The sequence below is a fragment of the Vipera ursinii genome (assembly GCF_947247035.1).
Source record: "Vipera ursinii genome assembly, chromosome: 3".
In the NCBI taxonomy this organism is placed as follows: domain Eukaryota; kingdom Metazoa; phylum Chordata; class Lepidosauria; order Squamata; family Viperidae; genus Vipera; species Vipera ursinii.
Genome location: NC_139516.1, coordinates 161,911,832 through 161,926,352, shown reverse-complemented (window position 1 = coordinate 161,926,352; position 14,521 = coordinate 161,911,832). Strand labels below are relative to the sequence as shown.

General features: G+C 36.9%; 1 protein-coding gene across 1 annotated transcript in view; it reads right to left on the bottom strand.

The window, feature by feature from the left end:
- The window catches only part of APCDD1 (APC down-regulated 1), a 36,121-nt gene extending 22,263 nt beyond the window's left edge, over window positions 1-13,858 (bottom strand). The window contains exons 1-3 of the mRNA XM_083359362.1: window positions 13,543-13,858; window positions 1,798-1,975; window positions 107-638 (exon numbers count right to left, since the gene is read on the bottom strand). Coding sequence (XP_083215488.1) covers window positions 107-638; window positions 1,798-1,975; window positions 13,543-13,600 — 768 coding nt within the window. The 5' untranslated portion in view covers window positions 13,601-13,858. The remainder of the gene's footprint in view (window positions 1-106; window positions 639-1,797; window positions 1,976-13,542) is intronic.
- Window positions 13,859-14,521: the final 663 nt, after the last annotated feature.

Here is a 14,521-nt window from a genome sequence, read left to right as displayed (position 1 = left end):
AAACAGACAAAGCCTGCATGGGATCTGGACTTAAGTTTTGGGCTAAGTAATTTAAAAACATACTTCATTTACATGTCTTGGAAATACAACTGAAATGTTCACATACCTTGGCATTTTGGAGTGGAGGTTGATAACTGGATGGGCGATAATACATCCTTTGAGCAGGATCTGTGTGGATGTCTCCAAGAAACAGTTCTTCTACTAAGTGATCTAAATTATGGTGCAGATACTGTTTCTCTACTCGAATCAGTTGAAGTTCATGCATAGCAAAATTCAGTGCCTTTGTGCACTCGTAGCCATTCTCTTCTCTCCATAAATCATAGCTCACATTCTGCTCCCAAGGTTTAGCTTCTGCTACAAATCCAGGACAGGTACGGTTCACCAACTGATTCAGTTTATCAGCTACTGCCTCATTGTGGCAGATGATCTGAATGTTATGCAATTGATAATCCGCTTCGGTCCCTCCTCTGATAATCCAGGATGCTTGGCGAAGGCGGACTTTACCACGGATAACTAAGGTATAGATTGGGGTGGTACATCGATTGCTTCCATAGTAAAATTGATAGGCTTTAAAAGTATTGTTATGGTAGAATCTGTAGGATCTTGTGATGAATTCTGGACCTGCTCTAACTTCACAACTATAGTCAAACAGGGAAAAAAAACACATCGTTAAAGAATGAAATTATACAACTTAGTTACTGTCAAAATTGATTTCTTAACAGAACCCTTCTGATAAGAGCCTTTTATTTCTCGTTATTTGTTGTTTTTTCTCCTTTTTTATATATAAAGAATTCATGGTATGCTGTATGGAGATATTTTAATGGAATTTCTGTAAAGATGCTTCATCCACATTCCTATCAAAATACTGAACCATCTTCCAAATTTTAGATCAGTAGCTTAAATGTATTCTAGATTAATAATGTAACATATGCTACACTAATATATTAAACAACCACCTGTATCAAATAGTTGTATACAGACTATAAATGCAAAACATGATGTATGAAATGAACCAACTTGCCTGTTTGCCAATTATAAATAAGAAATAATTCACCTAAGAAATGAGCTTCTGTAGCTTCTATCAGAATCTTTTACGGACTTGAATGAAGACTGGTATTTTTGAAAGTAATTGTCCTATTAAGTTTAACTGTGGCTTTTGTCTAAATAAGGACAGCTGGATTAGGCTTGAAGGAGTTGTAATCCTAAATACATAATTTAGGGTACACCATAAAAGAAGACTATAAAATAAATCTTACTCTAAAAGAACATCTATAGTGTCAATTAAACATTTACACGTGCTTGGGTTGTCAACTGAAAGTTGGTAATTTCAATTTATTAATGAATTTGTATAGATGTCAGAAGACAAAACATGAAATCACGAATTTATTCACCAGATCCTATAATACTTAAGTTCCAACAAGAGAACAGCACATGAACAATTTTATGCTATGCTGCAGGTTCCAAGTAAGGACAATAGAAAATATTTAAAATGGCTTAAACACAGATTGTGGTCACAAAATTCTGCAGCCAATCACTACAGCCACATGTTACAATAAGAACTGACTTTGATACTTATGGAGAGAGAGAGAGAGACAGGGAGAGAGGGAGGGAAGGGGTGGGAGGGAGGGAGGGAGAGAGAGAGAGAGAGAGAGAGAGAGAGAGAGAGAGAGAGAAGCAGACGCTATTATCATTAAGGGGAAGAAAAAAAGTAATGTTCCCAAATCCTTTAACTGATTGCAAGTTATTTTAGCCTGTAGTGTTTTCCAATAGGATCATTTTGTCTGCCTATAAACTTACCCAGTCGAGACCCAATGTCCCTCAATTATGGGTGGCATCTGTACAGTAATCCGAGCGCCATTGTGAAGATGTTTCAGCATATGATGACACTGTGATTCCTTGAAAGTTCGCCATGCGTTCTTTTCTAATGTTTGAGGAGAAATCCTGCTGTCGTGAAGTGCAGAACCTTCTCCCAGCCCTGGATAATGAAAGATGAAACATAAACATTCTGGGGAATTTAGATTAATAAAAAATAAATGTACAAAAAAAATAAATTCCACTTGTTGGCAATGAGAGACATCTTCATGTGTGAATGCAGGCCTCTAGAAGCTGACCATCTGCTTGAAATGGAGATTATGATGAGTGCAAATTTTAAAAGACTGTAGAGATATTACAAAAAGTTAATTGACTGACAGATTTTAATCCTTGGACCCTACATACAAGGAATTACATGCATGCTATCACTACATGGAAAAAAAAGCTTTGTGCAATGCCTAGCTTCCAAATTTATCAACTTGGGGTTGCCAAATTCAGCTGAAGCCTATTCTAAAAAAATCCCTTTTGTCAATAAATGAGCGCAAGTGTCATATTTGATTTTATGTATGCAAATATGGATACCTGCCAACAGCTATAATTCCTGCTTCCCAAGCATTTTGTAGAGCTGTGATGAAAGGAGTAAATATTGACTAAATTAATGACTATTAAATCAAATTAATTACCAGTAAAATAAATTACCCTTTTTACAAAAGTAATGAAAGCTTACCTGTATATTCCAACTATTTTTTGTCATGCACAAATAAATATTACACATTACACACACGTGCGTGCGTACACACACACACACACACACACACACACACACACACCCTCATTCCTGGCAGAAACAGCAAAATGAAGAAGAAATGGAAAAAGAAGGAAGAGAAACAGCGAGGAAAGAAAAGAGACACCTGTTTATGCCTTTTAAAAAGGGTTAAATTTCATAGGCAAACAGCCCTTCCAAGTTACAAAATAATCTTCAAAGGCATCAGGAGCATCTGCTGGGCCTTTTGCACTTCATAGTAATTCTTTTTTTTTGGCCACATTTTTAAAAATTAGTTTATAATATAAAATACAAAAATACGAAAGCAAATAATAGGAAAAGTAGGGGAGGAAAAAGAAAAAGAAAAAAAGGCACTGACTCCCTTTGGTGCAGTAGAATAAGAAGTAACATCAAACCTCAACTTTCTACTTTTACATAACAGTATAAACTAGCCATTTCTATAACAATAGAACTATCTAATCAGTAAAACCCAAAATCAAAGTTTTATTTTTTTTCCATCTCAAGCACAAATTCCAGAAGTGGTTTCCAAGTAGAAACAAAAGTACTTGTGTTTTTTTTCTTTTATCAAAGCAGTCAATTTAGCCATCTCGGCTAACTCCATCAGCTTTTGCAACCATTTGTCTATTGTGGGGATCAAAGTGTCCTTCATTTTTGTGCATAGAGTAATCTTGCTGCCATCCACATATATAACATCAAAATTCCAAAAAAAAATAATAATAAAAAATCGAAGTCTTTTTTCCATTAAACCCAAAATAAATTTTCTAGTTTTATCTTTATATTCACTTTCAGAATTTTCTGTATTAGAATATGAATCGTACTCCAGTATTTCTTTGCTTTATCACATGTCCACCATAAATGATAAAAAGTCCTTTCTTTGCATTTCCATTTATTTGAAATACCTTTCTACTGTCTTGATAGCTTATCTGTTGTTAAATACCAATACATCATTTTGTAAAAAAATTCTTTTAAATTCTAATTTTAAAGCTTTCATCCACATATTCTCCCATTGTTTAAGCTTTATATTACATCCAAAGTTCCTTGCCCAGTGAATCATACCATGTTTTACGTATCTACTTTCCAAAATCAAACTCAATAACACTTTGTAGACCCTAGCAATACATTCATCACTGCCACACAATAGGGTTTCGAATTCATTTTTAACAGAGTCAAACCAATAGCTCTTTTTGTTATGTATCCAAGTGCAGGCATCTGCGTAGCAACAGCCACCAGGGGGCGTTGGGCTGGACGGTTTTGGCGGGAAACCCAGTTTCGGCGGGAAACCTAGGGCCAACCCCATTGGCTAGCCGCCTTGTCTAGTTTAAATCTTTCTTTCAGTTGTAAATATGTAAACTAGTGGCAGACATGTACTTCTGATTCTAGCTCCTCCTTAGATTTGAGGATGGAATCACCAAAGTTAAAAGTTATTATTTTACCATAAGTTCACCAGTCCAGCTTCCTCACCATTACTTTTCTAAAAAAAAGCTTCTTGGGGGGACACCAATACCTTATTTTATATTTGTTCCAGACTCTTAGAATGGCACATCTAACAAAGTGATTGCTAAAGTCAACATTTACTTTAACCTTGTCATACCATAAATAACTGTGCCATCCGAATCTTAAGTTATGGCCTTCTAAATCAAGTAGCCTCTTATTCTGGAGGTAATTCCTTTATTTTCAACACCCTCTTTTGTTCTCATTCTACAGGAGTGTTTTTTAAACTATCAAATTGTTTTTGATTGCAGATCCCAATTTCTTTCTCTGTTTATATTTAAATGTCTTGTTTATGCTAGAATGTATTTAGAAATTAGCTTTCATATATATTTGGACAATTTATAGCAAGATTAGCTTACTTTCTAGGTAGCACTGGTCTGTTAATCATTGTAAAAGGGAAACCAAGTCTTTATGCTCTATTATATATTTTATATACAGAATACAATATCCCATGAAAACACTGCCATTTAATTTTTTTCTACTTCAGTTCTAAAATTCTGAAACTGAGGGATATCCGAAATGATACAATTATACAAAAATTATATTATATATTCACACCCAATATATGCATAGATCTCAAGATTATACCCACTGAGGTTACAAATATTTATGCAAGGAACATCTGGATAACTATGTATAAGATGACACTGTGCAATCATTAGCAAATATTTTCACGAAGGGAAATCAAGACTTGGCCTATTTGATTCCATGGTTCGATAGGTTTAGCACATAGCCAGTTTGATCTAGTACATGGGTAGGCAACCTTGGCTCTTTTATAATTCGTGGACTTCAACTCCCAGAATTCCTGAGCCAGCAATGCTGGCTCAGGAATTCTGGGAGTTGAAGTCCATGAGTCATAAAAGAGTCAAGATTCCCTACCCCTGGTCTAGTAGTTAAGGCACCATGCCAGAAAGCAGGAGACTGGGAGTTCTAGTCCGCCTTAGGCCAGAGAGCTAGGTGGATGAGACACTGGGCCAGTCACTTTCTTTCAGCCCCACCCACCTAACAGGATGGTTGTCAGAAAAACAGGAGGAAGAAGTAATATTATGTAGGTTCACCACTTTGAGTTATTTATACAATTAATACAAATAGGATATAAATAAATAAGGAAAACATGTAACCTGTGAATATTCACTTTGTTAAGACAGTATTATCTTTCGCAACATGCTTTTTGGAGCAGAAACTTTTCAGAAGTTTTAAAAAATTCTGAGCTACATGCAGTGTTGCTTTTCTTTCCCCTGCATCCTAAATCATTGCTGAAATGACTTGCTTTAGAATATTTGTTGCTATATTGCATTTGTTCATAATTTTGGCTAGCCATCTCTCTCATCTGTCAAAAATCTTCAATACAGCCACCCGGAGTAAGTGAGTGAGTGAGTGAGTAAGTAAGTAAGTAAAATAAGTGTCATTAATCATGGTATCCTTCTGGATCAGCATAGGATATTAGAATGCTGGGGAATGATGTTACAGTAGTTTTCCTCCTCCCTTTGGGGCTGATTCCAATCATATTGGTAGGGAGAGAGGTCTAGTTTTAGGCCTTTGCTTTGTGAGGTTCCTTAGAGCTCAACTCTGTCCCCACTTTTATTTCACATTACAGTATCTGAAGCCTCTAGATGAGGTGGTTCATTGGTAAAGGATTAAGCAACATCAATATGCTGCTCGGTTGCTCATCTTTATCCCTGGCCAACCAAGTGATTCCACCTAGATTTTCCCCCAGTGTTGAAGGCTGGAGGGTCTGGAGGAAGAACAGATTTCAAAACCAAGTGATTGTGGGTTTTAGAGCCCCTGAGATCTGAGGACTTTCCAACTTTTTTTTTAATGGAATAGTGTTTCCCTAAACAGTACTGTTACACATTTGGGATCTTCTTGGATTCACAGTTCCTATTTGAACAGCAAATGGTTGCTAAGGCTAGGAAAGTCTTTGAACAAACTTAAGTTATACACTAATTGCACCAGCTCCTGAATTGAGAAGCTCTGTTCACGATCCCTCAAACTTGATCACCTCCTGTTTGGACTACTACAACGCAAACTATACATAAGTATCCTTGAAGACCACCTGGAAGCAACAACTGGTCCAGAATGAAGTATTGTGGTTAGCTTGAGGGGCTCTACTTTCGAGGCATTGGACTAGGATGTTAGACAAGCTTGTTGAGTTAAAACTGGTTGTGCTTAACAATAGATGTCCTTTTTAAAATGTATTTTATTGCCTTTTGTTTATGTGTTTTTCAGCTGATGCTAGCTGCTGAGAGTCACAATTGTGAGTTGGATGGCCATACAAATTGATTAGTAAATTATTAATAACATAGTAACTCTTCCTACTTAAACCAGAAAGAAGGGAGATTGCACAATGTTGGGACAAATGTTTTCCATCTGGAGCTAGTTAATGAAAGTTTCATGGAGCTCTAATGACAGTAACTTATTAAAGCCAAATTATTAAAGGATAATCTTCTTTAATGCTCTTCTGAAATTCTGTACCTATTTTCCCTATGTGGCTCAGTATATATTTTAGTATACATCCCTTAAAAATATGTATCCTTTCGCAAGGACTTAATATAAAATGGAAAAACAGCAAAAGATACTGGAGAATGGCTAAATATGTTATTTTTTGCTGAGCAATGACTATATTCTTGTTTTCTTGCTTATGTTTAAATCTGTGATTGTGATGCAAACTTACTAAAGGAAAAAAGATTATAAAAGGGGAGGAGCTATAACACAGTGATAGAGCATATGATCTGTATGTAAAAGGTCTTAAGTTTAACCCCTAGAAGGATTATAAAAATATCTGGCCTGAAAAGAAGGGCTGTGGTAAGTCAGCAAAGCAAATATAACATCAATGGTGATAGACACATTGGGTACAATCCCAAAATAGCTAGAGTACCACTATTGTGTTGACAAAACCATCAACAGTCAATTGCAAAAGGCAGCTTTGCTTGGAACAGCTTTAACTATAACACCATCAAATAACATCCGCCTACCCCAGGTCTTTGGAAAAGACTTAATAGGTTGATAAAATTCCAAATCCTGTCTAAACATCTGGCTGTGTGACCAACCATAATAATAAACAGCTAAGTAAATGAACAGAATGCAACAGTTTACTGTGTCCCATGAAAGTCTGTAACAGAATTTGTTAGGTAATTCAGTAATTTACTAAAGTAATTAAGTAATTTAAGTTTAAATAATGTAGTTGAAAATTCTTTAATTTCAATTATTCAAATATTTAGTTGACACATATTTTATCACCAAAAGACAAAAGCTTTTCTACAGCCTGCAGCCTTAGTATACAACTAAAAAGATGTTAAGTCACATTTTTATATTATATAGGAATGTCTTCAATCAACAAGGATGTTTATATACTTACAAGACTGCATAAATAATAAACATAAAAAACAAATTTGACAGAATGTATTATAATTATGACATTTAATATAGTTTAACATAAGTTACTTTCTAGGATGAATGGCTGTCTGAAATGATAATTTTACTGAAAATTCAAGAGTGGTCCTTACTTTGATGCCTCCACAGCCCAAATTCTAATTCTTAATACTGGATACATTTTAATGTTTTGTTAAAGAAAAAAAAGAGAGGGGGGGGAACGGCTTGATGAAATGGTTAAAGTAGTGAGCTAGATACTAGGAGACTGCATTCTAATGCGGCTTCAGGCATGAAGCCAGCTGAAAGACTTTGGGCCAGTCATTCTCTCTCAGCCCTACTAAGAAGGTAATGGCAAACCACTTTGAAAAATCCTGCCAAGAAAACTGCATGAACTTCTCCATGTAGTCAACAGTCAAGACTAACTTGAAAACACTATATATATGTATGTATATATAGCTGCCCAGACAACTTTAGATTGTGTAACTTGTTATATATACACTAGCTTTATAAAGAAAAGAAAAGCAACATTCATAACAATATCCACAATGTTCACAAAGATATATTTTAAAAGCAATTACAATAGGTATCATATACTGTATGTATTTGCCGTACAGTCCAGTATTTCATGTTAACTAACTACAGACTCAATATAACAATATCAATTTTATTTTGAGAAAGGAAATATAAAGTAAGCAAAATAAAATAATAAGTTTGCATCATGTGACAAATTTTTTCTGTTCCAGAAATTCAGATTAAAATGAGCAGTAAAATGAATTCAGAATCTTTGTAACAGAAAAATTCTGTCCTATGATGCAAGCCTTTAACAAGTAATAAATGTAAGATTTTAAGTCTTTTTCTAAGTTACTGAGATGATGCTCTCTCTCTCCCTTTTTTCTCCTTTCCTTAGTCTATACAGTGAATTTTTTCAATTTACATTTTATTCCATTACATAATGTCAGTAGATAAGGAAATTGATTCAATTTTTAAATATATAGTAGAGTTTCTGTATGTTTGACATAAAATGTATAATAAATTATGAATTGCCACATATAGTCCCACTGGTTCGATACAACTATGTAATCTAGTATCTTGATAAGATTTTTTTCAGTTTTATCAGTCATTAATGATAAATGTCAATTTTAATAGTTGACTTGAAGAAATAATTTAGCTTGAATCTTCCATAGAAAAAGCAAAATCCTAAGGCTGGGATGCTATGCAGCTGCAACGGATATAATCTTCCAGACAAGATTTTGACCAATGGTGGAATCGGAAAAGATTCAGAGAGTATGAGTCATAGAAATAAAAGACAAAGACTCTCCATGTTTAGAACAAAAATCAAAGACATCAGAAGTCCATTTAGATTATCTCTACCATCTGCTTCCAACAATGGCCTGCCAGATGCTTATAGGAAACCCACAAAAAAGACACGGGAGGCAATGTGTGTGTTTGCATGCAAGAAACTGAAGTTCGGAAATGTACTGTTTCTGAATATGCAAACTCCCACATGATTATTAGGGTTAATAGTCTGATAAATCTAGTCTCCAATTAATTCAACAAATCCATCACATCTTAAGGCAACAAAAATTGTTAAATTAATTATATGTAATATTTATATCTTCTGTCCTAAATTAATTAATCAGGTAATCCTAAATTTATATCTCACCCAATCAGCAGCGTTTGAAAAATTTGCATCAGATATCACATATATTGGGTTATAATAAAAGTAACAGAATTGCTTATAAAACCAACTGAACTCAGGCCCATTACCTTTTTCAGAAATTATTTGATTCAACATTTTGCAAGTGACAGTATAGTAAATGGGATTGTTTGGAGCAGTGCATGACAGGTTTAGTAAAGAAGCCTTGTTCTATGCAGCCACATTGATTTCAACTTTTGCAAATTGATTCTAAATGTTGTATAACAGGGGTCCCCAGCCCCTGGTCTGTGGACCAGTACCGGGCCGCAGCATGCCAGCAACCAGTCTACACAAACAAGGAAAGCCCCATCTGCAGAATACAGGCAGCACACAAAATCACGCCCCCTCCGGTCCATGAAAAACCTCTCTCCATGTAACCGGTCCCTGGTGCCCAAAAGGTTGGGGACCTCTGTTGTATAAAACTCACCTCAAGCCAATACGATGGATAATAAAGCACTTATTCTCCACTAGCAATAGTTGTACCACAGATGAGTCTCAAAAGAGAACAGAATGCAGGTAGTCTTCAACTTACAACCATTCATTTAGCAACTGCTTAAAGTTACAATGGCACTGAAAAAGTGACTTACAACTGGTACTCACATGATGGTCACATGATCAAAATCTTGTCAACTTGTCAACCAGCATGTTTTTTAATGACACTCCGAGTCTAATGATCACCACTTGGTGACCTTCCTAGCCGGCTTCTGTCAAGCAAAGTCAATCGGGAAGGTTGGATTTGCTTAACAATCATGTGATGTGATTCACATAACAACTGCAGTGGTTTGCTTAACAACAATGGCAAAAAAGGTCATAAAATCGTGTGTGACTCACTTAACAACTGCCTTCAGCAATGGAAATTCTGGTCCCAATTGTGGTTGCAAGTCGAGGACTAAAGTTGCTGAGACAGTAAATTATAAATGTAATGACATAATATATATTAGCATTAAAATATTCTTTTATTTCTCCCAAGCTGGACCTCAGGACCTTTAATACTATGTTTGCTGTATCACACATGCGCACACAGAGAGAGAGAGAGAGAGAGAGAGAGAAAGAGAGAGAGAGAAAGGGAAAACCAGATTGAGAACCCGCAATCTAAGGCAGAGATCCCCAACCAGGGACCGGCTCCATGGAGAGAGGTTTTTCCACCTGGATTGGAGAGTGCATGGTTTTGTGTGCTGCCTCCATCCCATGAATGGGGCTTTGCTTGTTTGTGCGGACCGATTGCTGGCATGCTGCGGCCCAGTACCAGTCCATAGACCGGGCGAGGGTTGGGGACCCCTGATCTAAGGGATATTAGTTCAAGGGGAAAAAAATGAGTTTAGACCTTTAATGACAGTAACAAAAGGCTTAAGATACATACCAGAAACTGACAGATTCTTAAGTTACCTGCATTATATAAAAAAGAGGTGGCAGTTGCCTTACTCTATAGATTCCTTTATTCATAAACGAAGGTCAACATTATGAATGTTACATAAATTTAGCAACAAAAAAATCACACAGAAGAGGCCAGCCAGCACTGCCCATCCAATTATCTGTTCTTACTTGAATGCAAAAGGGTTATGATTTTCTATTATGTTCTTCACCTCTATGTTTACTGTAGCCCCAACAATTGATTCTTTCTCCTCCCTTTTTTCATGTTACCAATTTGATAGTACTCTGAAGGAGGGACAAGCAAAACTCCCCATTTCAAATTCTTTTGGCAGCGGCTGTTTTGATCTGACTACTGGCCTTGATTTGTTTCATATTTCAGCCAAAGTTTAAAACAGCTTGGTAATTCTAAGCAGATGAGCCTATGAGTCTAACCCTATAATTACACCTTCTCTCCTTACTTAGCCTCTAACTTCAAATCTTCTGTTCTGATTTCTAGACTCCCAGACCAGAGAATTTTAAAGTACACCTTGGCGTTCATGCCGGTCTGTTTCAACCAGACATATTTATATAGTCTGTATATGTTGTGCTGAGTTATTGGAGGAAAATAAGTACTTTTTTTTAAAGCAGGCCTTTTATCTATGAAATGACAAGTTACCTAGAAGGTACAGATTTTTTTAATCATGATGTGTGGCATTTCAGCATTTGAGAGTCCGAAAGAGATGGAAAGGTAACATCTATGTGTTTAAAACACCTGTATAAAAATACAGGTGTGTTCAAATGCTGATGTTAAACTAATTTCTATTAATTTAACAGATACTGGACAGCTATTCAGATACTCATTCATCCAATGAATAAACATTTCTATCAAATAACATTTAGGGCAAAGTGGAAAACATAATGTTAGTGTACTAGAATTCCAATCATTCATTTATCCTAGTTGAAAATAGACTCCATAAGTGTCTATAAGAGGTTTCTCAGCTATAATCTAAAATATTACAAACTTTTATGAACATTTTAAATTGGAGATCACCAAAGCAAAAATGTTATGAAAGAACAAAAGCCTTGCTGCAGAATATTAGCAATGTTCTTAACAATTTTTAGTCTATAGCTGTTTTTAATAAGCTTCTATATAAACATAAGCTCCTATATAAACTTAAAAGCCCTCTTGTAGATTAATAACTAAAGAATATTCCCCTATGCATGTGTAGTGATCTGGAATTGAATGCAACAAATAAATGGGCTTTTTGCACAGTTGAATTTTCCCTTACATTCCTCTCACTGATTCAAACTCTCTGAAATTTGCTTTAGTGCAAAAGGGAAGCAACAGAAAAAAAATTGTTCTGTGGGCGGTAATAGATGGAAAAAAACTAGATAAAATCAGGCTGCAGTTGTAAACAAATTATTCAGAATAGGGAAATACAACACAGATTATGAAGGACTCCTGAACACTGAAGACACTCTCCTCATATTGAAGACATAGACAATAAAATCACAAACAGAATATTAAATGTGAAAATCACCTGTCAAATAATAATATAGTAATGATGACAAATGAAGCAGCTATGATTATTGGAAGACACTGGAATTTTATCAGGGGAATATGAATACCAGATTTTGCAGCAACAGTAAAAAAACCTTTTAAAAGACTGAAAATAAGATAACTATATCATAACACTTTTATAGACATGTACAATATTACGTTATCTGCAAATTTAGTTGCAGTTCTAGATAGCTATCGGATCTCTAAAATGACATTAGAGCAATGGAAAGGGCACGAAAATGATGCAGTTATTATCTTCCATTTGAGAAAAGACTAAAATAATGGACTTGACAGTAGAAAATAAGAAAAGTGAAAAGGGATCATGACAGAGGTACATTACATCACTAATAGTGTGGGATAACATTCAAATGCACATTAATGAACATTAAAGTCAAGGCAGGCCAAGAAATGTATTTTCTTACATAGCATGTACTTTTCTAGAATCCATTACTACAGTATGAGATTATGCCTCTGTTTTAAGATGAATTTAAAAGATTTGGCAATGACTAAGTAGAAAGTATATGTTTAAACACAGTTTTCAGTACTCTTGGATACCAATTTTGGGGTCAAAACTACAAAAGACCAGTATGGGTCTCCTTACTTGTTTGTGGAGTGCTGGGAACAGAATGTAAATTCTACAAATGCTTGGGGTGATCCTGTTGTTACTTTTATGTATATAACTTTTAAACCACCCCCACCCCCCAATTAGAATACATCTTGGCATTTCATCATTAAGTGGAAAAGAACTGTGACTGTAATGTACCATCATTTTATTAGTGAACAATGCATCTGAAGCAAAAACTGGTTTGGGTCAATGGCCTAAGACCCTTTTTTCTAAGGTCTTCTTGGATGTAGAAGTCAACTTGGCCTCTCTATTAAGCCCATGGTGATATTAAGGTAGGCATTTAAGAAAATAAAAGTGGGAAGTTCTTTTATGAAACTTCTAAACAGGCAAAAATGGGACTATATTAATATGGATAACAAAGCAAAATCTCACATTTCTCTCTGCCTAAATATTGTGTTAGATCTTTCAGGATTTTATATATCAAATATGCAACTGATAAAAAACATGAATGCATCTATACAGCAATTCCTGCTTTTGGAGCTGACATTTTTAATAAAAAAAATCAGCCTCCCAAATGTTGCATATTTAAATTGTTCACCAATATGCCTCTTTCATTTTTTCCAGGGAAATAAGAGACCTGGCTGTCATGAGAATACTGCCAATAAATACTAGGCTAACGTCTCTAACCATTTGTACAGCAAAAAAAAATTAAAAAAAATATTGTTTTCCACTACAATACAAAAGGCTTGAAATGACAGAAGACAACCCATCGTTAAAGGGAAAATTATTTGTTATCCATAAGAACAGCGTTAGCAACACATAGGAGTTGGAAGTTGAGGCATTACTCTTGTTATCAGAATAATGTAAAAGATTATTGCAAATGCACTTCTGTTTCTTTCTTGAGTACTCACCATGCAAGAGCAGGACTAGGAACAGGTACCCAACCAAGATGCAGCAGGGACAGGACATTTCCAGCTTTTCAACAGCTTCTCTATTCTGAACTTTTTTTTTTTGCGCCCTTAAAAAATAAAATAATAAAAAAAATCTTCTCTCTTCTTTTTTTTTTGCTTTAATCCCTTTCTTCCGCACCGCTGAAGTTCCTCCAAATCCCCCAAGTCCTCTCACGCACACTAAGCTCGAAACACGCGCTAAAAGCAATATTAATCGTTAAAAAAGGCAAAACCCAGCGCAGGAGCGAGCGAAGGTCCTGCGCAAAGGATGAAGTCCAGACCCCGCGCGCAACCCACCTGGCGGGATCCAACCTCTTCCCCCCTCCCCGCTCCCCAAGCCCTCGCACCTCTCCCTCCCAACTCGGGGCGAACTCCAACTGCAGAAAGTAGCGCGAGGCTCCGGCGTCTTCAGGCAGCTGCCGCCCTTGGGCTTCAGTCTTCCAGCTCTCCCACCCACCCGCCGACCAAAACTTTTCAAGGGAGGCGGTCCGCCTCGTGCCGGCCCAGGCGGCGAGCTTCGGGCGCGCGCCAAAGCTCCCAAGGCTTTCCCAGTCCTTGGCCTTCCGAAGCCGCCGCCGCCGCCTGCTCAGGCTCAGATCGCGCCTGGGGCGCCCACCGCCGCCTTTTTTTCCCAGGCGGTTTTCCCTCCGCGTCTCCTCCTGCGGCTTTTATCTGAAGCGCTGCAGCGGCGGCGGCGGCGGCGGCACCAACAACTACTCCCCTTCATATTTCCCTTCCCAGCCGCAACCCCAGAAGGAGGGGTCTGGGTGGCCCGGGGCGGGGCCGGGCCGGGCGAACTGCTTGCCGCCTGAAACCGGACACCGGTTGACTTGAAAGGAGACTACAAAGAGCCGAGAGGCTTCGAAGGGAGGATCCGCGCAGTTCCTGCCCAGGCTGCCTTCCCGCTTCCAGCCCTCCTTTGATCGTGGGTACCAAACAA